General features: G+C 44.9%; 1 protein-coding gene across 6 annotated transcripts in view; it reads left to right on the plus strand.

Moving 5' to 3' along the window:
* Positions 1–22817, plus strand: part of LOC140632675 (uncharacterized) — a 66696-nt gene extending 43879 nt beyond the window's left edge. For 4 of the 6 annotated variants that reach the window (XR_012030305.1, XR_012030304.1, XR_012030308.1 and 1 more), the window contains 2 exons: positions 1238–1496; positions 1769–3687. Coding sequence is in view for 2 of the 6 variants with exons in the window: in XM_072824969.1 (XP_072681070.1) it covers positions 1238–1496; positions 1769–1902 (393 nt within the window). In the remaining 4 variants the exon portion in view is untranslated. Of the gene's footprint in view, positions 1–1237; positions 1497–1768; positions 3688–3944; positions 7112–18473 lie in introns of those variants that run through there. The other 2 variants (XM_072824969.1, XM_072824968.1) reach the window with 2 other exon arrangements.
* Positions 22818–23110: the final 293 nt, after the last annotated feature.

The raw sequence follows: 23110 nt of genomic DNA on the forward strand, positions 1-23110 counted from the left end.
CCCAGCTAATCAGATCCCAGGTGACCTGGGCTGAGTTCTTCAGTGGACCATGTGGTTCTGGATTCCCTGGCATTTGAACACCCACTCAGATGCTGCGCTGGGTCACTTTCCATGTCCAGATCCTTCCCAATGAGCAGATGAAGAACTGGGTGTCGTTCCAGGTGACAAAAGCTGAAGGCATAGACTTAGCTCTTCACAAGAGTCATGCGAGAATTTCAAGCAACTATGGACTTCAGATTGTTCATTAAACTTGTAAATTAAAGAGTTTTGGTCAGCAAGGAGGAACAGCAACAACAAAACTCTGAATTGACAATGGCTTGGAAAGAGGTTTGTACTTTTCTTGGAGTGAGAGGCAGTTGCCAGTGAGTCACCACATCCAGAATCTGAGCTATGTGGCCTGGAGCATGGAGAAGAGGACAGCCTGATTTGGGGACATGGCCTGGTAGGGTGTCTACGTCGTACAAGGCTGCAATCATGAGTCCTCCACTGGATCACCTCTTGGGTATCTCATAAACTGCATTGGTAGGAAAATGTATAAACAATTCAGAGATCAGGTTGTCTGGGGGCCTGGTTTGAGTCCCAGCTCCACTATTTCTTGGTAATACTTAAATTCTCTGGCACCCGGTGCCATCATCTGTAAAAGAGGGACAATGATTCTATCAGTCTGGGTCCCAGCAAGAAACAGATTCATTCTCAAATTGAGGAGTTTATTAAAGAGACTACTTGCCAAAGTGGGCAGGACTAGGGAAAACCAGCAAGGGGTAGTGAAGCACCCCAGACCTGGCAACTCCACGGAGCCAATGCTGTCCCTGGGCCATGGGGTGTTACCAGAATGGCGAGTAAGTACAGATTTGCCTGTAGGGGATTTTCAGTGGAGGAATACTGCCACTGTCATTACATAGGCCTGATGCTATTATGCCCATTCATGGATGTTGGTGCCTCCTGCTGGAGTCCCCAGTGGCTGAACCCAAATGGGATCCAGAGCGCAAGGGAGCCAGACTGAAGCCATCCATAAAAGCTAGCTTCTGGGGTACAAAGCAGAGTACAGAAAGCAGAGAATGGCAGATGGGTAGACAGGGACTATCCAGCTCAACAATAGTAGCTCCCTGATAGAGCTGTTGTGAGGATTAAAGAGGTTTTTGTGTAGAAATTCTTAGAGCAATGCAGGCACATAGTAAGCACTGGGGAATAATCTGTTGCTATCATTATATCCCTAATATTTCTCTGTGCCTCTTAGCACCCAGGTTGTTGCAGAATCAATGGAGCCATTCCTTACGGGTCAAGTGCCAGCCTAGCTCCTGCTTCCTGGAGAATCTCTCTGCCAAGGCCAAATGTCTGCTCCTCATCTCTGGATCATTGCTCTTACATGACAATGTTGAGTTCTGCACGTGGGTCCTGCATTATCTCTGAGGCAAGGAGCACAGGGCCTCCGCTTTGTTGGTCCCATCTGGACAAGCTTTCCTTCTCACCTTATAAAGGAAATCTTCTCCAGACAGGTAAACAAAGCCCACCAAGGGAGCTGATCAGACCGTAAGCCTGCACGTGCTTCCTCTCTCCTTGTCAGTGATGGAGGGTCAAAGGTCTCCTACTGTGATCCTACTCACTTCCAGAACTGAATCTTGCCACCTACCTGCTCCAGAGCCTCAATAGTAATTTAAATTGCTACCCATCTATTGGATATCTAATTATAGGCCAAACAGTATGTAAGAAGCTTTACATATTTTATGACATTCAGTACTTTTAGTAACTCTGTGTCCCCATTTTGCAGGTAACGAAGCTGAGACTCAGAGGTTTCAACTATACAGTGAGGAGACGGCAGCATCGAGCTTGTCTGACTCGGAAGGCCTTTCCACCACACAGATGGTGTCAATGGATCTGCTTGAATCATGCGTTTTCTTCTAAGCTTTTTCTAGCCACAAAATGCATGTAAGCAGAGGAAATGGACTTCCTGTCCTTGAAAAGCTTATCGTATTAGTGGAAGACGGGATTCACACAAATGGGGCAGTTTGAAAATGCTCCATAGGTATGTTGAATCCAGTGCTAAACTCAGCACTACAAACCCTACATGTTGGCAGAGCTTCGAAAAAGGGAAGAATATGAGAAAGAAGTCATCGAGCAGTGGGCTTTTGGTGGGGAGGAGTGCTCTGAAGAGAGAGGTAAGGGATGGTCTTGGAGAGGAGGTCAAGGGAGGAAGAGAAGGTAGACAGAGAGAAGGCCAGCCGGTGGAAGAGAAAACCGATCTAATCAAGGAGAGTGGTCTAGGAAGTAGTCGATAATAGTGGTAGCGGATCATGAGGCGGTTGAGGAGGAATGAGGAAGTCTTGAGAGCTATGAAGAGGAATCTATACTCTGTGGAAACAAAGGACCTCATGGTAGTTGTGGAGGGCACCGGCAAATGAAAGAAGAGTGTTGGGAAGGGGGAGACATCAGGAAGAAAGGAAAGGACTCAAGAGAAGAGAGCTGTTAAAACATGCTTGTGCAAAATACCAAGGACTGAGATGAGAGAGAGAGTGAGCTGGAACCACCCTTCCAAAGAAGGACTGGCCAGACGTGGTGAGTAAATTGAGCAGATGAGAGAAGGATGACTTCATTTGTTTCCATCATGTTCAATAAAGGGGAGGGGGCACAGATGGGGAGCGTCATCGGTACCTCCTGTGCATTTAAACAACCTGAACAGAGTTCCCTAAAAGGAGTAAAAACTGCCCCTCTGATCAGAGAAGCAAAATTCACCTCTTCTTTTGCTGGGGGAGGGGGATATTAGGTTCTACCCAAAAGCTCCTATATCTCCCCTTCTGATAGTTCAGAGAAGGCTTTGAGTAAATGTCTCCCAACTTAGAGACTCCCTCTGTATGTCCTGCGCTGTGTGTGACTTCAGGTTGAGGGTTCAGGAGTCTGGGAATTAGTAGAAGGAGCCCCCACCCATCCTTTCCAGAGGGGAGGGTGTCAAAGTGTTCTTCCGTCGTCCAAAGGAGAAATCTAAACAAGTCTAATTTGTTGTCTTGTTAAATCTTGAGGAATTTAAAATACATCCTCATTAGTCAACCAGTCAAACACTATTTACTCATTGAGCAAAAGTCTTGATCCCCTTTGACCCTGGAAAGGATTTGTACTCATAGCTTCCCTTGGCCTAGGTTCATTAAAATACACACTTTCATTTTTGTTAAGATGTCTAAAGAATCCTTTCCAGTAAACTGTTGCCAACAGTTTGAAATTGTGAATGCCATGATCTTTCCATGAAGATCTTATATTTCCTTGACATCTGGTCCTTTTGTTAATTTAGGTGCCTCTTTGCAAAATAAATAATTAAGCAAATGAATAAAATAAAATAATTAGTTTTGCTTCTCTGAATAGGGGGCAGAGAGCAGTTTTCATTTCCTTTTGGGGAAGCCTCAATTCAAGTTGTTAAAGGCACATGATTTATAAATAACTCTTCTCCCTACCTATCCCCCTCTTCCTTATTTGTTGAGCACCAGATGAGAGCTGGATTTATTTGTTCTTACAAGCCTTTTAAATATTTCTCTCTATTTTATACAAATTAAGAGAAACTGTTATTCTGCTTTGAAAGCAAACAACATACTTTAGTTTGAAGTATGCCTCATGTTGTGTGACATTTCTTCCAAAGTATTTCGGTGTGTGCGTGTGTGTGTGTGCACACGCTCGTGGGTTGGCGATGAGTGGGGGTGGCATAGCAGGATTGGGCAGAGGTAGGGGAGGGGGATGTAAAGTTTTCTCAGAACCTGATGTGGTGGTTCCAAGACATCAGCCCTTAAAGAGATAACAAGTGCTCACTTTAAAATGATTGCTCCCATGTAGTCTCTATCAAACTTTTGAAGAGGCTTTACAAGACCAGACATAAAGAGGCATTTCCTGATTAGCTGTCAGGAATACTATGTGTCTACAGACATGAATCACATCCCCTGTTTGTACATTCCATTTCACAACAGGAACATGAGAAGCACCCGCCCAGGCCTTACCAGCTTCAGGGAGAAGGGGGAGCTTACTAGCCTCCCTCTTGTGGGATGTTGACCTGAACGCCATGCACATCTGGGCTGAGACAGAGCCTGGTACCAAAGACCAGAGGAGATTGGAATCTAGTGGGTTGGATGGCATAAATAGCCCGGCCAAGAAACTCAGCTCAGTTTTGAAAGCATCTGAATCATTGGACTCAAGGAACGTGACCAGTGCTCTAAATCTTCTGTCGGAATTAGCCATCTGTACTCCCCCTTGCTCCTTTTCCAAACAGATGCTGCCATTTTCCTTTCTTCCTTATTTCCGACTGAAGTATGATGTACAGTGTTACATTAGTTTCAGACGTACAGCATAGTGATTGGCAAGTCCATACGTTATGCTGTGCTCACGACAAGAACAGCTACCGTCTATCACCCTACAACACTATTACAATACCATTGACCGTATTCCTATGCTCTACCTTTCACCCCTGTGACTTACTATTTGCCTTTCTTATTTTGCATGCATGGTGGATGGTGGAACAGCTTCCTATCTCCACAGGAAGGGAATAAAGAGCTCCTAAGCAGACTGGGAACTTATCTCAGTTTCATGCTCACTTTATGGTTCTTTCATTTGTATGGCTTTGCACTGTTTTCCATGCAAATTCTGGGTCTTCTGCTTCCTAGCAACAAGCAGCTATTACGTGCACCTTCACCCCTGACTTACTGGTTTGGATTTCTGATCCACCAATTTGGCAGGATCTCTGGGACAGTGTGCTTCCTACTGCTACTTGCCTACCTGTTTCTCTTTCCAAGGATCCTGGGACTAGTAGCAGCAGAGTTGTGCCCATCCCTAAGATCAAAGGGACAGGGGACAGAGGGGTTCCCGGAATCTGGAAGGGAAGGCAGTATTATAGAGCAGGCCACCTGGAGAAGAGTAATGATGTTTTGTTGAGGAGAGGAGAGACCTTCTCTTCTCTTCCCTTCTCATTAGCTGGTGTTCCCTTTGGCCAAACCCAAAACGAAGTCCAAGGGCATAGGAATCCTGTCAGTGTGGTAACATTTGACATTTTGGAGACAAGAAACTCAGTTTAGGTTACTTTTCCAATTTATGTAGCTGGAAGCTGAATCTAGACACGTGACTCCAAACCCATATTTGTTAACCACTATACTAGACTCTTTATCTTTAACCTTCAAATCTGATATTTTAACTTCTTGCCCACCTACCTCATTACAGAGTCCAATTTGCACAGAACCTCAGAACCTTCTACATCTGGCAACTACGTCTTGTTATCTGGGTTCTGCCCCCCAATGTTACCTTGATTCTCCTTGTCCTATCAACTAAGTATCTGTGAACACCACTTGTATTACTAATATTTCCAATGGGAACTGGACAGTTCTTTTTGGAATCAAGGGTGTGATACACACAAGTCTTAGGGTTCCCAAGTAACCAACCAGATGCCATAACATGAAAGTGTTGTCCTGCCAGATGCCAAGTGTATGTTGGCTAAAACCAACAGGTAGAATGATTAACCTTATGAAAGAATTCCAAAGGTGAATAAGAAGGTGTTTGTTGCTACATTATTACAATGGTGAAGCATTCGAAGCAGCTGCAAGCACCCAACAGCAAGGGATACTCCTACCCCCCATTGGTATTTAAATACCAGTGGGGAGAGCTTTAAACTCTGATAATGCTTTAGGACACATTTCTTTCTTTCTTTTTAAAAATGAGCTCCATGCCCAGAATGAAGTCCAATGAGGAGCTTGAACTCATGACCCTGAGATCAAGATCTGAGCTGAGATCAAGAGTCAGATGCTTAACCAATTGAGCCACCAGGTGCCACTCTCTGCCCCGCCCCCTACTTTTTTGGTAGGCTCCATGCTGATAAAGCTTTAGGGCACATTTCTGGACAAAGCTCACAGGGGATCCATTTGGGGTAAGAGGGAACAGTTAAAAACTCTTATTCATCCTTTTGGCCTTAGGTGGAGAGGGGAGAGATTAGGCAAATTGAGAGCTATTTCCTCTTAGGAGGATTCCCTGCTGGGAAAACCTAGCCAGACCAAACTGCAGCCTAGGGGAAGGAGTAAGTGGTTTGGGAGACTCTCCTGTGGGGCTGAAGGACAAAGTCTTTTCTCAGGGTTATCTTTAGTTGCTTCTTTTCACCATCAGGTTGGTAAGACCTGGAGCCTTGAGAAAAGGATGTGACCCATGGGAAAGTAGGCAAGGATAACTTGGTTCTTTTTTTAGTATAGCATGGGATAGAGGATTAAAAGTCTGTGACTCACAGATGTCCAGCTCAGTTTACTCCAGATAGGGGTCTGAGGCCAACACAGAGTATTAAGTTTTCCTTTGCCCAGAGTGGTTCATCTCAACACTTTCCTAAGGCAGCAATTCTCAAGGCGTGATCCACAGACCTTGGGGGTCTCTGGGACCATTTCAGGAGATTTGCAAGCTCAAACCACCTTCATAATAATACTACGATGTTACTTGCATTTTTAATTTAACGGTGCAAAAGCAAAGTGAACTAAGGTGCTGGCATGAATTAAAGAATTGGTTTTATGCTTTAATACAGTGTGGTATTAAAATCATATATATTATTAGTATATAGTCATAATTTTAAAAAAGAGCTTCACAAAAAAACATCTTTTTAATATGATGCAATAGGCATAAAGCATTTCTGCTGCAGACGTCTGTACACTGGTTGTCATTAAAAAAAAAGGACATTGCAATTGTTTGAGTTACAAGCTGAACTAACAACATTTTTCATGGAACACCATTTTTATTTGACAGAATGACTGACAAACTATGATTATTCAAGTTAGAGTATTTGGCAGATATTTTTTCAAAAGTTAATCAAGTGAGTCTGTTATTTCAAGGAAACCAACTAATACTATGTATTGCTAATAATAACATCTAAGCTTCTAAGCAAAAGATAAATTTTGGGGAAGCTTATGCTCACATTATCAGCTTGAAAGCTTCCTACCATTTAAAGACTTTTCTGATAAGTCAGTAGTGATATGAACAAATGTGATTTTTTAAATACTTTAAAATAAAACGTGTCAATATTAAGAAGCTCTGTGTATCTCCCTGAACAGATATCTTCCAAGTGACCAATGCATGATGTTTCAAAATTGCATGAATAAAAGATTCATTCTAAGTGCAAGATAGACAAATGGATTTTAATGTAACAGATATGAAAAGTTCATTGATATTGTTTCAGATTCCACATTGCAACCAATCTTTAATGAACTCCCACTTGTCAAGTTTTGAGTAACAAAGAACATCTGCAATTATTTGGAAAGGCTAATAAAATAGTCCTCTCTTTTCCTATTCCACATCTGTCTGTAGGCTAGATTTTCTTCATATACTGCAACCAAAGCAACATATCACAACAGATTGAATGCAGAAGTTATGAGAGTCCAGATGTCTTTTATTAAGCCAGACTTTAAAGAAAGTTGCAAAAAATGCAAAACGATGCCAGTTTCGTCACTAAATTTTCTTTTGTTTTGGACAGCCTAGTCACTTTTCATAAAAAATACGTTATTTGATGAAATTGTTACTATTGTCTTTAATAGATATAAATAAGCATTTTAAAGAGGTAACAGTTTTAATTTCTAAGTCAGTACAGATTGATACATATAACCCACGCAAACAAAGTTTCTCTGAGGTCCTTCAACATGTTTAATAGTGTGAAGAGGTCACAACACCCAAGGATTGTAAACCACAGAGCTACTGCACTTGGTGAGCATGGGCTGGGGTGGCCTGGGTAGCAATGCCTGGCTGCTTGATGTTTTAGAAATTCTCTCCTATCTTCTCTCATCTCATATCTTTTAACGAATATAACACAGGCATTGATAATAACTAGCCTTATGAAGTTTTAAACGTAATCTTTTACCAAGAAAATTTTCACGAGTGTTGAACACAAAGAAAAAATTTTAAAGTGGAATGAAACCCTGTGTGTAGGATGTGACTATCACGACCATCAGGTACGTACGTACCTACAGGCAAGGACTGGACTTTGAAAACTGAGAAGCAGAATGTCAGGACGGTGGGATTACGCTGGATACATTTTCTTTGATGTTATTATGTTACTATTTTAACAATTTTTAAAAGTCTGATTAAAAACACTCCTATACACAACAGCAGCGATCATTTTTCTGGGAGACTCGGAAAGTAATTCTTTAGGTTTTCCCCCTGTTGGTCGTAAAATCAAACCGTTAACGTGATGGCCCCTGGGAAAGTCTCCACACTGTGACACAAGAGGGAAAATTTCAGTTCTTAGACTGTCCCAAAGGCAATGGCCATGGGGACTGTATTTCTCTCCCTTGTCTCCTGCAGGTCGTGTGTAGTCTGCACAGAGGACTCTGGGGACCGAGGGTTGAGCTGTCTTTGAGTGTAGCTACCGAGCAGGAAGCAGTTAGCACCTGGCCTTGTTTACAGTACCCTGACCCCGGGTCACTGGGGCCCAGAAGAGGCCTGGACCACTTCCACCAGTGACCCTGAGCAGTTACACGAAGCGGCCTGCGAATGACATTTGCAGGGGCTGCAGGCTGTGTACACCGAGTACAGAGCAGGAAGGACAGCTACACCGCAGGCTGGCAGCAGCACCCCCAGGAGCAGGGCCCTGCGATCGCAAACCCCCTTCCCAGCTGCTGAGAGCGCTGCGGCGGTGGCTCTGTGGGTCTCCTTGGGAGACCAGGGGCCCTATGATGCTTGCTGCCGGATAGGACATGCTGCTTCTTTGGCTTCAGCTATTTCATCCATCCTTCATTCAACAAACTGAGTGCTCACTATGGGGTTATCTGTTGTAGGGTCTAGGAATACAGGAGGGAAGGGGGCAGGCAATCTCACCCTCACGGAGTTCACATCCTCGCAGAGACAGAAAATCACAATAGTTAAGTAAAAAGATAGTATATTGATTGGATGGTAAGACGAGTCACAGAGAGCGATGGGTGGGGGGTGCAGGTGGGGGGGTGAGGGTCTTAGGGAGGCCCTGCCCAGAAGGTGGAATTGGAGCCAAGACCTTTCCAAGGTTAGGGTAGGAATTAACCATCAAGGTATCAGAGGACAACAGAAAGTACCTACTCTCCCATTTCCACTTTGCTGTTTTGTTGGCATCCACGTGCACGGTTTTCTCTGCACGCGCGAGCATTTCACCCAGGTAGACGTGTGCTGGCGTGCAGGGAGGGGGCTCCTATCCCCTCCCGTGGAGGAGCACCCCGAGCCACACCCCTCCCTTCACCACTCACAGGAGATGGGGGAGGGTTTCTCATCACGGGGAGGGGAGCTCACCCCAGTTCCCCCACTTAGGGGAGCTCTCTGGGTCACACGTGTGAGGCAAGATGTCTTGAACCGGAGGGGATTCGATGTGATCTGATGCAGGATCGATTTTGCGAGTGGAGCTGTCGGTGGTGGTTGTGTGACTGCGGGATGGCCGCTGGGTTGGGGCACAGGGGTGCTGTTATTTGGATGGGGCGGGCTGGAAGCACCCATCTGGCAGGGGTGGGGTGGGCTGGGGAGGGGTAGGGGGGCAGGGGGATTACTAGCTTTGGGCCACATTAACTCAATTCTCATGACCCTCCCTTCTCCATACCATCACTTGGATCTAGACCTCATCCCTTTACAAGCAGGCTCTGGCCACACTGTGTGCCCACGGGTCCCCCTGCTTCCAGACACCCCCGCCACCCCTCGCCTCCACTCGCTGGCCTTCCCCCAAACCCCTCCTGTGGCCCTCCCTTCCCTCTCTCCAGTCCTCCCATCTACCCCTCCTCCTCCTGCCCCTAAGTCCCGCTCACCCTTCAGGGCCACACCCAAGTAGTACCTTCTACCAAAAGCTCTCTCCTTTCTGAGTTTGATACAATTACGTGCATCCCTCACTGGGTTTTTAGTCTGTTCCTCACTTTTTCTTTTATTTTTATTTTCACTTTTTCTTTTTAAAGTGTGCTATTTTTCTTCTGCTGTCCCCTGAGCCCATGCTGACAGGACCGTAAAGGCGAGGACAGCATCGGGCAGTGCAGGTGGAGCGTTTGGGGACTTGGGTGAGGCGGGGTGGGGATTCGGGGGGCTCCTAGGGGATGAGAAACACAAGGGCAACACTCCACGCACCCCCTGGGAGCTCAGGGCTGGCTCTGCCCAGCACCCGATTGATGCCAAATTCCACTCAGAATGTCAGGCCCATTTCCAAGGGACTAACATCATCTAGGGCTTTTTCATTGCTGGTGATAATTGGAAGCCACGTCCCCTGGTGTGTCGCTGCCCAGAGTTGGAGGCCGCCGAGCAGCAGCCTTGGAGACCACGGGCTACCTGTTCTCGTTTCCCACTGGCCTTGCCCTGGCCTCAGTCAGATCCTGCGGCAGAACAGACGCAGACCCACCCCTGCGGAGCTCATTTTAGACCATCCCTCTGCCTTCATATAGGACTCCAGCTGCTATTTTTGCTTTTCTGGTGGCCCACCCCTGTGTGCTGGTAAATTGATATTGTTCATCCCCCTGGGCCTAACCAAATGTCCTCCCGTGGGCCTGAAGTTATTTGTCTCTTTTTGAGGTCAAACTAAGTATTAAGATTATGCATGCCATTGCTCAAATGCCTTTATTGTATTAACCAGTTAGGCACGGAGCAGGGTCCTGGGGGCCCTCCTCTCCTTTCTCCCCTTCTCCCACTCGATTTGCTTACAGGTGCATCTCAGCTCCTTGGGCTCCTCAGCAGAGCACCAGCTTCCCCACTGCCCCTATCATAGCCAGAATGATCGCCTGAAACCCCAGAATTTGGAATGTGACTTTATATGGCCAAAGCAGTTATGCAGAGGTGAATAAATAAAAGATTTTGAGATGAAGAATTATCCTGGATTATCCTGGTGGGCCCTATAAATGTAACCTGTAAGTGTCCTTATAGGAAGGAGGCAGAGGGGAATTTAATAAGAGGAGGGGGACAAAGTGACCACAGAGACAGAGGCAGGAATGATGAGGCTACATGATGAGGCAAGGATAGCTGGCAGCCACCAGAAGGAGGAAAAGGCAAAAATCAGAGTCTCTCCCACAGCCCTCAGGCACCTTGATCTTGGCCCCATAAGACTGAGTTCAAACTTCTGGTATCCAGAGCTATAAGAGAATAAATCTGTGTTGTATTAAGCCCCTCCATTTGTAGTCAGTAGTTTTAACAGCTGTAGGAAATAAATACAGCTCCCCAGCCCATCCCGATTCTGGGTCCTCCAAGGAAACTCGTGTTACTTAGGGGGCCGGCATCACTCAGGACATGGCCCTAAGAGTGCTTGGCCCAACAAAGACCTTTGCTCTAGCACGGATTTATTTTCCCAGAGGATGCCAGCCAGTGCAAAATGGAACCTGGGGGAGTGAGCCTGGAGCCTGATTTGTCCCAGGAGGACTTTGGCTTATACCCTTATGTCTGAGATGGCCATTTCCTCGCTTGAGCTCCCTCTTCATCCCTTGAGAACTTCCCAGAAAACAGACGGCTGGCCAGAGCTGACTGCATCATTTGTGGGATCCAGTACAAAATGAAAATACAGAGCCCCATCTTCCAGACTTATTCAGATTTTAAGATGGTGGCAGCCTTGCATGGTCTAAGCATGGGGCCTTCTGAGGGGAGGGTCCCATGAGCCCCTGAAGGCCTTCTCTCCTGCCTTGGGCCTCTGTTGTATTCTTAGGTGAACTTCCACCTTTGACAGCATTTCTTTTCTTTATGTAAACATTTTTAGAAAAGCCATTTCTTTCTGACTTCTTTTCTCTTTCATGAAGAGGCTCTGCTCTCTAACTTGCCAGGCCAAAAATAGGGCCTACTCGAATAGTGAAACAAAACTCTTTCAGGATCCTGCTGATAACTATGATGTTTTCAAAACAAACAAGAAGAGCTATAAAGATAGTTTATGGACCTATTAACAATCCCCAACCTCAGCATCGGCCCTGGGACAGGGAGCATCATTTTAGAGAAACTCTGTAATGCCCAAGGGTGAACCTGGCCTTCCTCAGTGACCTGGTGGCCCAGGGGCTCCAGGCAGCCCTGGGATGTTTCTCAGAGTATGCAGGGAAATGGGTGTTCCCCAGGGGCTCTTGTGGAGAAAGGGGAGTCATGGGGGTAACCGTGCAACAATAGGACATGTAAGTTTAGGAGGCTTTTGAGGGGAAAATAATTCTGCAGTGGCTGGCTCTGAGCCTGCTCCTCCAGCTTTCTCTCCAAATCTCATGCTGGAGAATAAAGAGAAGCAGGCCTAAGAACTTGTCCTCCACAAGAACTTTCCAGATCAACCTGATTTTTATCTAGCTGGTCCTTTGTGTACTGGTTCCTGAGCTCCCATGGACTCAGGACTCCAGTACCTGGCACTTGCCTTTATATAAATAGTTCTACATCCCTGACTCTGATTTCCCAGACTGTGTGCCTGATGGGCAGGGCACTGAGCTTTTATTTTTTATTCTTTTGGTAAGAGCCACCAGGCAATAGAGGAGATTCTCAAAATCTATGAACCTATTGGCTGATCAATGGTCCCGGGAGATAATTCCTTAGAGGTGACAGCTTAATTGGCCAATTTTACTTTTAGCTGTGATGGGAGGTGGCCCACAATGATCCTGGCCAGCTTACCTTAAGAAATCCAGCGATTCCTAGAACATTATAGCTGAAAAGACCTCTTGTTCATAATGAGCAAAGGTTCTAGATGGTAGCAAGGATTTTCCCAACCTGGGGAGATGAAGGCTCTCTCCTCCCCCTCCCCTCCCTCCCCACCCCCTCTCGCTTCTTCCCCTCTGTGAAGCTATGATGTCAGTCACTGGGGCTCATGCTTACCTGTTCCAGGTACAGGACTTACTTCCTCTCCCAGCAAAGCCTCACTTTCATTATGGCAAATGGGGCACCAGCGTGAAAGCGGTCCCTGCCCTGAAGGTATGTGCTGTCAGAGACGCCAGAAATTCTGAGAGGCAGGGAGGGAAGAAGCCTCGACTGCAGGATGAGCTCAGGAGCAGCACCTTGTGGACGAAGTCCTGGCCAGGCTGCCTGCCAAGAACTCATCCCCCTGTGACCGTCTGGTGTCATACAACATGACGTTCGTTGCAGATCTATTGGTGGGGACTTAGATTCTCTTTTGAAAGTACAAGTCTCCATCAGTCTCAGGGTGGAGGCAAGAGGTGGATCTCCTTTTGTCCTCCTGGAGCAGGGGAGTCCTGCGGGGGTTGGGGAGCACGTTTAAAGGTGGGAAGCTTTTATGCTGTAGGACCGGTGTCCCTGGGTGTCTTATTAAAGTTCTTATGACAGCTGGACAGTGGCTAAGAAATAAATGGGTAAGAAATAAAAATATTCATACCTAGAGGCTCAGAGGCTAAGAAATGAATGGGTGAGAAATAAAAGTATTCATCTACTTCGGAAGTTGATGTTGGCTGGCCCAGCTCTCAGGCAAGGAAGAGGAAGCTCCTTATACTGGAGTATTGGAGTCATTATTTAGCCACTTTGACTGCACTTTCTTGTCCCTTCAATGTCTCCTTGCTGTTGTACGGCCCTATGTGGTACTTTGTGTCACTTCTCTGCTCAAGAACGTGCAATGACTTCCCATTACCAGCTGAACCAAGTCCATTATCCTGATTAGGTTATAAAATCATCTAACTTAGCTTGCATTTTGGACCCCATGGGCTAGGATCTGAAAGTCAAGGTAAACTTCACCCAGTACGTTACACACTATAAACGTGAGAGCCCTAGGGAAGGAATCATGTTCCCAAGGAACTTAAGCTGAGCTTTGGTGCCTCGAAACTTTAACTGCAGGTGAATCATTTAAAAATCTTGGAGACCACTGGTTTTCAGAATGAGTGCCAAGCATGAGAAGCGTGTTTTTAAAAAATATAAAAAGTGTAATCCATTTGGGTAGAAAAATTGTACTTTCCTACATACTTTCTTTTTCACCTCCATCATTTCTTCACAGCATCATAATATGGTAGATATTCTCCTTTTCTTGCAAATGAGGCTGAGGCTTGCTGAGGCCTCCCAACACGTAGGGACGAGAAAAGGAGCTCATTGCCTAGACTCTGATCAATGTTCTTGCTACTGTTTGTACGACCATGCAACAGTCGGTGGCTTTGTCTGTCTGTCCCTGAAAGGTCTAGCTCCGTAATTAAAACATGAGATGAAAAAGTCAGATCTGCTGGTCCTCAGGCAATAGCTCACTTCTGTCCAAGGCAGCACTGACTCTGGGGAGTGTCAGGATCCCAGGACACCAGACCTCACTCTCAGAAATGGTTAGGGGGAGCTGGCCTCCAGCCCCCAGAGCACATGAGAGCTTCTCTGGTATTTCTGTCCCCTGACTCTTCATCCAGGTGTCCCTGTTCATGGAGTCCAGGCCTAGATGTCTTTTGAAAACTCATTTTTAAAAAAAGATTTTATTTATTTATTCATGAGAGACATAGAGAGAAAGGTAGAGACACAGGCAGAGGGAGAAGCAGGCTCCACGCAGGGAGCCCGATGCGAGACTCAATCCCAGGACCCCGGGATTGTGCCCTGAGCTGAAGGCAGATGCTCAACCACTGAGCCACTCAGGTCCTTTGAAAACTCACATCTTTTATGAAGTAAAAACTAACCCCCAGTGAAAGCAACCCTTTCAGGAAAGTCCCTAAGCTGCAAGGCAGAAGAGAGCCAGTGAAGGGAGCAGAGGAAAGAGGTGGAGTGGAGGGGGGAAGCAAGGAGGGAACCAAGATCTAGGACCTTTGTTTTAAGGCCAGGGAGCCTCTTCAAGAACTATAGCCCTGGGAGCCAGAGGCACCTTTTTGATGACCCAGCCACTTTTTGACCATACAAGCAATAATACCTTTGTGTGCATTAACTTTTTGTTTTAAGATTTTATTTATTCATTTGAGAGAGAGAGAGTGAGAGAAAACACAGAGGGAGAGGGATTAACACGGGGCCCGATCCCAGGACCCTGAGATCATGACCTGAGCCAGAGGCAGACGCTTAACCCACTGAGCCACCCGGGAGCCCCTGTGCTTTAACTTTTTTTCTCTGGTAAGGTGTCCTCTAGGAAATCAGTGGTCCAGTGAACTCATGCTGCTGAAAGTTCGTTGAAAGGCCTCCCACAAGTGCTTTTTGCAGGATGGTGCATTGCGGGGCAGTTAGGGAGTGTGACTCATGAGAACTCCGTGGCTGACTTAAGCAGACCCAGGCCTCTCAGCCTAGCAGGGGGCTGCCCACAAGAGCATATGGACGAGTAGCTGGCCTCTGCCCTCTGATGAACCCACGGCCTGCTGTTCCACCGGCACAGCTTCATTTTTCCACATTTAGAAAGCGTTTTTTGGTACTTTAGAGCACCCAGAGAACATTCCCTCAGTTCTGGGAGGTATGGCATTTTACATGCTTAATCAAGCAATGCCTATACTTTTAGTTTGTGTTTTAGGAACGGTTGCCAGAAAAGGGTTACCCTAATCAGGGTAGTGTCTGGGGGATTGGGGGAATTAGGAGCCCCAAAAAGAAGGACAGATCAGGATGAGAGAAGAAAGAAAGATGTGCTGTGGATGGGCCAGAGGACCAGGCATGAGGCCTTCTGCTAGAGGGTCCTTAAATGTATTTGTGCCGTGGAATCCTTGGCAGCCTGGTGAAGGCTGTGGTCCCTTTGTCAGAATAAGATTCTTAAATGCATAAAATAAAAATCATGGGATGACAATGCAGGCCACTATTATATCAAAATAGTTGTCTCAATGCTTAAAAAACAGGTTTGTGATATAATAGCATAGATCTTCTTTGCCAATGCATTAAATGAGATCTAGTGATGGGTCTATTAATTACCTTATTTTAGAGGTCGCGATGTTAGTAAATGCGATTGCAACAGCTATCGTACGTTGTGAAAATATCTTGGATTCAACGGGCAAAAAAGTTCTAGGGATTACTGTGAGTTCCGTGGCTTGTTGCCAATTATAATTTCCTTATAACTGAAAGAAGTGCTAAATATCCATTTGAGATTAGTGAGAATAAAGTTGCAATTTTTCCCATCCAACTGCATGGAAATGCTGAATTATCTCTGTGGAACACTTGTGATTCTGTAGGCCTCTTGAAAAAGAGCTTCTCTGCAGAGGTTCCGGAATTACTTGGGCAAACCCGGTGGGGAGAAGGAGGATCCGGTCCTCAGACCCTGTAAATCACACAGGCGAGCTTGGCTGATGGTTGCTAAGTGCTGTAAATGAAAAGCTTGGGCAGAGGTTTCTCATTTAATTTCTCATGCTAGCTTTATAGAAACCATTATTTGAAATTCATTAAAATGTGCCCGTAGCTCACAAATTGCATGCAGCTGAATTCGCTAGAAGGGTTACTATTAAGAAGCTGCCAAAGAAGAGGCATGAGGGTCGGTGGTGCATCTGCTCGGTGTTCGGGAGAAGAGCCGTCGGTCGGTGAGTGGTTCACTTTGAGCTCATCTCCAGCTGCCTTGGAGACGGATGTTTGGATGCTGGCAGCCTTCCGAGAGAGAGTTTCATTAGGACACTGCTTTCCTGTGCATGTGGAGGGAGGTGGGAGCCAAACAACCACAGAGGGCGAAAGGCTCCGAATGGGGCAGTGTTCTTCCCACACTGTTTTTGCTCCCCTGTTTTGGGTTCTCCCAACCCTTTAAACAAGAATTCCTCAGAACAGCTCTGCAAACCATCTGACTCCACGGGCCTCTAAGTGGTACCAGGGAAGGGAGGGGAGCCAGGTGGATCTCTGGTGGCTAAAAGAAGTCTGGAAGTTGACAGCCTTTGCTCCAAAGTTGCCAAAGCAACTTGCTCCTGCTGAGCATGGGGCTGGCAGTGAAGGGGACAGAGAGAGGAGATCCGCTGCCTCCCTTTAAGAAAACTCCTGTTGAGGGGTGCCTGGGGGGCTCAGTCACTAAGGCATCTGCCTTCGGTTCAGATCATGATCTCGGGGTCCTGGGATCGAGCCCCACATGTCAGGCTCCCTGCTTAGCAGGGAGTCTGCTTGTCCCTCTCTCTCTGCTCCCCCCTACTCCTGCTTGTGCACATGCTTGGTCTCTCTCTCTCTAATAAATAAAATCTTTTTTTAAAAAACCTCCTATTAAGAACCTATTGAACTGTGAGTTCCTAATACATTTTGGATATTAACCTCTTATCAGATAGATGGTTTGCAAATATTTTCTCCCATTCTGTAGGTTGCCTTTTCCTGTTGTTGACTGTTTCTGCTGCTGTGCAGAAGGTTTTTAGTTCTAGGTAGTCCCACTTTTTGATTTTTGCTTTTGTTGCTGTGCTCTTGGCATCCTATTCAAAGGATCAAGGAAATATCAAGGAAACTTTTTCCTAGGAGATCTATGGTTTCAGTTCTTACATTTAAGTCTTTAATCCATTTCAAATTAATCACAAGTGGTATAAGATAGAAGTCTGGTCTCATTCTTTTGTGTGTGAATATCCAATTTTCCCAGCACCATTTATTGAAGAGACTATCTTTTCTCCTTTGAGTATTCTTGGCTCCCTTGTCAAATACTAGTTAAACGTATATGTGAGGTTTATTTCTGGGCTCTTGATTCTATTTTACTGGTCTATTTGTTTTTATATCATTGTTTTGATTATCATAGCTTTGTAATATAGTTTGAAAAAAGGAAATGTGATTCTTCCAGCTTTGTTCTTTCTCAGGATTGCTCTGCCTATTTGGAGTATTTTGTGGTTTGATATGAATTGTATAGACAGTGCACCACAGCCACTGATTCCGTGACCTACAATAAAAGCTAACACTTGATTACCCACTAATAAAAGTCAAGCACTGCTGTTTTATATATTGCTTTATTGAACTCTTTATTTAATATCTAAGAAGTGGATATTATTACTCGTATTTTATAAAGGAAAATAAGCATAACTGCCAAAGTAAAGGAGCTGGAACTTATACCTATGCAGGCAGGCTTAGTGTATTATGGAAGCATTATTATATTTAGACAACAATTCTCCTTTTTTAAAATAAAGAGCAGTGTCTCTCATACTTTTAAAAGCTAATTTATAGATCATAAACAATTAGAAAGGCTAAATATAAAGGAATGTAAAGTTAGGATAAGAAGGATTCATCCTCAAATCTAGGAAGGGTTTCCTGGAAAGACAACTGATGTTCAAAATCATTTACATCTTGACTTTTCAAGAGAGCCCTGTGATGCAAAATCAGGTAAGGTGATTAACAGTCCCTTTTCCCACTACCAGGTGCACTCAGCATTCAGTGGTTTATTTAACAAAACAGCCACTTTTTATTAAGTAACAGATGAGCAGCCAAGTTCAGTTTGAAATCTAGTTTTTAAGTTTTCTCAGTGATTCCCAAATCACTTTTGAAATCCAGAGCAGACATAAATCAAGGCACGACATCATCTTCATTGTCTGTTATCTTGTCATTATCAGGAGACGCAGTGTTCCTGCAGCCTGTGACGTCTCCTCCTTTTACACAGCTGTTTTGGTCAATTGGCCCAGGGTGTGATCACTTAAGTCATTTGCTGCATCAGGCAAAGAACATTGGTTTTGAGACCTGGATCTGCTGGGTGACCTTGGAGAAATCACTTATTAACCTCTTTGGCTCTCATTTTTCACCAGTTTTGAAATGAAATTGGCATTGCCTGCTTCATGAGGTCATTGTGGGGCTTGCTCGAGATGTCTACGAGGAAGCATTTGACAGATGGTGGCGTTCTGCACAAATGTCCCATGTTGTTCGAGTATCCTCATGAGGCCTGAAGAGTATCACTCCCTGTAAAAGAAGCTCTGGGGAGTTCTGTCTCCAAAGGAGTCAAGCTATGACTGTCTTCCTTCTCAATTGCCAGCTGAGCCGTCCACCACTCAGCACAAGCATATACATATTCTAATGGTTATTGACCTTGTCAAAGTCTCCCCTGTGAGTTGGCAAGTATCTTTGGGGCAGAAGTTTTGCCTGCGTCATTTTTCGTCCCTAGTGCCTCTCTGTGGCCCCTACAAGCAAAAAGTACTCAGAAAAATATAGGCAGCTGGTAACATTTATTGAACAAGAACCAGGTGCCTGGAAGTGGTCCAAGCACTCCACACTGATTAATGAACGTGATCTTCACAACCAGTCTTTGAAGTCAGGACTGTTATTACCCCCATTTTTCAAGGTGAGGAGTCAGGTAAAGAAAGGGAAGAAACAAGGTGTGAGGTGGGGCTGACGAGAGCACGAGGATGCTGATACTGAGAATGAGAATCTAAAATCACTCTGCTTTTTCTGTACCTGTTCCAGAGGAGCCCCCACAGGTGGGAATGAAGGGGGCTTCTGCAGTCCTCCTACCAGGCCTATAGCCCTTTCCCTTCTTGGCTAGGCTGGAATAGTGCCCTCACCCCCCAATTCACTACCAAGAACCTCAGAATAGAAATAGGGTGTACATTGCAGGTATGTCAAGGATTGATAGTAAACCACCAGAACCTAGGAGAGAGGGATAGAACAACTTCGCTCCCAGAGTCCCCAGAAGGAACCAATCTCACTGACATTGTGATTTCAGACTGCTGGCCTGCAGAACCAGACAAATACATTTCCATTGTTTTGAGCCACCCAGTCTGTAATATTTTGTCACAGCAGCCCTAGGAAACCAATACACTTTCTTTCTCTTGCTCTGCTTTCCAGTGAGGTAAAGGAAAATATTGCACGGATGACTCAAAAACCCAAGAATTTGAGGCTTTGGGGGGGTTTCATTTTGCATTAGCTCATTTCCTTTTTCTCTGATTAAACCTCATAGAAAACCAGCCCACTCAGATTAAGGAACAGTGAGATTGTCTTGTGGGCCATTATCTCTTGGAAAAGTAAAACCAGTCCCCAAAAGTGGATGGCTTGAACAGCCCATCTTCTTCATTAATCAGCCAATAATGCTGCGAAGAGTAAATGTGCACTTCCTTCTGCCTCTTTGTTGGGGTGGGGGGGTGGTTGGAGAGAGGTCATTCCAGCCCAGGAATTTGAAGTGGTCTGTGAAAAAAAAGAGAAAACTATAATTTCAAATGTCTGCTCTGATGCTGAGAGGTGGAGTCGTGGATCCAAAGCCTTGTTCAACTGACCATTAGCAAAGTTATGTGCTGCAGTTTAGGCTTAGGAAAAGACTGGAGGTTGCTCAATTTCTTGGCTTGACCAAGAATAAGACATTTCACTTAGAGATGTTGAGGAGCAGGGAGAGAGAAAGGCTACCCTGCAGAGATTCTTGGTTGGTGGGCTTGACCAAAGTTTTTTTATTTTAGAGAGGAGGCATGCCTGGTATTTATTCAGTTTTAGGTCATGCTGTGTGACGTAAAGGCCCATTCTGGTTGCTTCAAACCTTCAGAAAAAGTTTCCTGGATACACAACCCTGTATTAGCTGCCCTTATGGGAAAGGAGAGGTCCTCCAGGAGCACAATGGGAGATGTTGCTCAGAGGAGAAATGCCCCAGACAGTAAACCCGTAAGAGGGAGTGGAGTGCAGAGTAACCAGGAGCCATCAGCCATTCCTACATCTCACCTTCCCGCATTGCTTCCCACCATTTGTAAGCTTGGAGGTTAAGTCCACCTTGAATGAATCCTAAAGGTAGGGGTCTTGAAGGGCCACTATCAGGCTACTGATACCCAGGTCTCACCTGTACAGAGAGCCAGCTATAGGAAAGGTGCACTGGGGACACAGAGGCTTATGGCACCTCTGAGCTTCCAATACTGAGAGGCAAAAACGAAGCTAACCATAATAGGAATGCCTTAACAGAATAAATAAGGGGCTTCATGGCTTCAGAAAGAAGAAAGAGAAAGAGAAGAAAGAGAGCACTCTGGCCAGAGTTATCAAGGGAGTAAAGGGAGATATATAAGCTAAAATTCCAATAGGTAGAATAGAGGTGTGTGTGTGTGTGTTGTGTGGTCTTCCAGGTAGGCTACAGAGGGCACCGTTCACATGGGCTGTGAGTGGTGCCCTCTGGAGTTGTGCCATGGGCAGTTCTCCTCCAGGTGCAGGTGCAGGGTGTACAAATCAAAAGGCAGGGAGGGAGCTAGCTGAGGGAGCTTATGTCTTGCAATTCTGCTCTTCTCAGTAAAACAGTGAACGAGCAAAGAAGTAGTAGGCTGGTAACTTGACAAGCATGGGAAGTATTTGTAAAGAAAAAAAAAAGAAGATGAGGATAATAAAAATAAAATAGTATATAAAACAACCCAGGATGTGGGGGCTATAGGAGGAGCTCCAACAGACCTGCAGTGGGGCGAAAATGATTAAGATTTGAGCATTTCCTCCAGGTGTCCTTAGGGTCTGTACTAGTTTCCTATGGATGCTCTAACAAATTAGCACAATTTATATTTTTGCTGCTCTGGAGGCCAGAAGTCTGAAATCAGTTTCACTGGACCAAAATCAATGTGTTGACAGGATCTGAGCTCTAAGGGGTGACCTATTCCTTGCCTCTTCTGACTTTGGATGGCTACCAGCATCCCCTGGCTTGTGAACACATTAGTCTAGTCTCTGCTTCTATGGTCACATTGCCTTCTTCTCTTCTGTCTGTGTGTATATAAAATCTCCCTCTCTCCCTCTTAGATGGATATTTGTGATTGCATTACAGGCTCACCCAGATAATAAAAAATAGTATCCCCACCTCAACATCCTGAACTTAATGACACCTGCAAAGATGTTTGCCATGCATGTTAACATTCACAGTTTCCAGGGATTGGGACATGGTATCTTTGGAAGCCACTATTAGGCCTACTACAGGGTCCTTTGAGTCAGGGAGAGCAGGAAATTGAAAGCCACAGAAAGTAGCTGGAGAAGGGCACTTGGACTGTAGCTGGGCTGATAGGAAGCCCCTTGAAACAAAACCTTTACCAAGGCAGCACATGGCGGGGGCGGGGGAGCGGATTGAGGTGAGGTAGACAATACTGCATAGGCCAGACTCCTGGGCACTTGGAATTGTGGTCATTTCTCTTTTTCAAATTCCTGGAAGAGCCATTGTCTTTAAATTCCTGGCCAGTTTCACAAGACACACTACCCAAAGTGGAGAGGAAGATGCAGAAAAAGCAGCGCTCTTTGGTCATGAGTTTGAAAGGCTTAGCTACAAATGTAGTGTGAAATTGTCTGAAATTCCTGGCAGCAGACATGACTCACATATTACTGTCTGACATTTACAGAACATTCTTCACAGCAATTTCTAGAGTTTGTTAAGAGAGAGATACTGAATTTGTTGGATGACAGAATCAGTATCCAAAGGCGTTTTTGTTAGAGCAATGGGTCAAATCCAAGAGGATGAAATGTTACAGTCATAAATAAAGGCCCTGTACTTGGCCCACAGAGCCAACTGCACAAATTCTACAAGAATGAAGAAATTTAGTTGAATAGCAGCACACAGAAATACTTGTTATCAGTAATAAGCTTACACTGAATCAAGAAATGTAATGAAGGGGTCTTAAAAAATGTAGTGCATAAAAAGCTGGGGTGATCTTGGGCTGTATTAATAGAAAAATAGAATCTGAAACAGGGAAGGTGATTCCAAAATTGCCAAAGGGAGAATAAATTAACTGAGAGTAGAAATCCACCACTTTTGGATAAGGTTCACAAATCTGGGGTTAACATTGTTTCTGGAAACACATATGAGATCTTCTGGTGGCTTTGGGAGTTGGCTTTGAAGAAGAAAGATATTGGTGGGAAATTGAGAAAGAAATTTAAGATATGGGTAGATTCAGGGGAGATCGGGGAAGAAAATACACAAAAGAGGAGAATATCTTGTAGTGATCTTTCAAAGCTCACCAGAATTTTTAAAGTATTTTTACAGTGGGGTACTTGGGTGACTCAGTGGTTGAGTGTCTGCCTTTGGCTCAGGTCATGATCCTGGGATCCTAGGATCGAGTCCCACATAAGTGCCCCTGTGGAGAGCTTGCTTTTCCCTCTGCCTATATCTCTGCTTCTGTCTCTCTTTGTCTCTCATGAATAAATAAAATCTTTTTAAAAATAAATTATTTTATGGTAAATCTACATTACTGGTGTAACTAGTACTAGATTATCTTAAATGAAAAAAAAAAAAAAAAGGAAGCAATAGTTGTGTTCTACACTATACTGATTAAACCATGTTAGAAACAGGAATGTGTGAGTACCAAGCAGAAAAATCAGAGGATGTCTGTAGAACGGATAATATTGTGCAAGTTTTCAAAACCATATGATGAAGACTAGAGAAAGGATTGGGTATGTATAACTTGGGAGAAAAAATTTTTAGAATATTGGAATGGCCACTTTTTGGAAAAGAAAGCCC

This window comes from Canis lupus, chromosome 4, assembly GCF_048164855.1.
Source record: "Canis lupus baileyi chromosome 4, mCanLup2.hap1, whole genome shotgun sequence".
In the NCBI taxonomy this organism is placed as follows: Eukaryota; Metazoa; Chordata; class Mammalia; order Carnivora; family Canidae; genus Canis; species Canis lupus.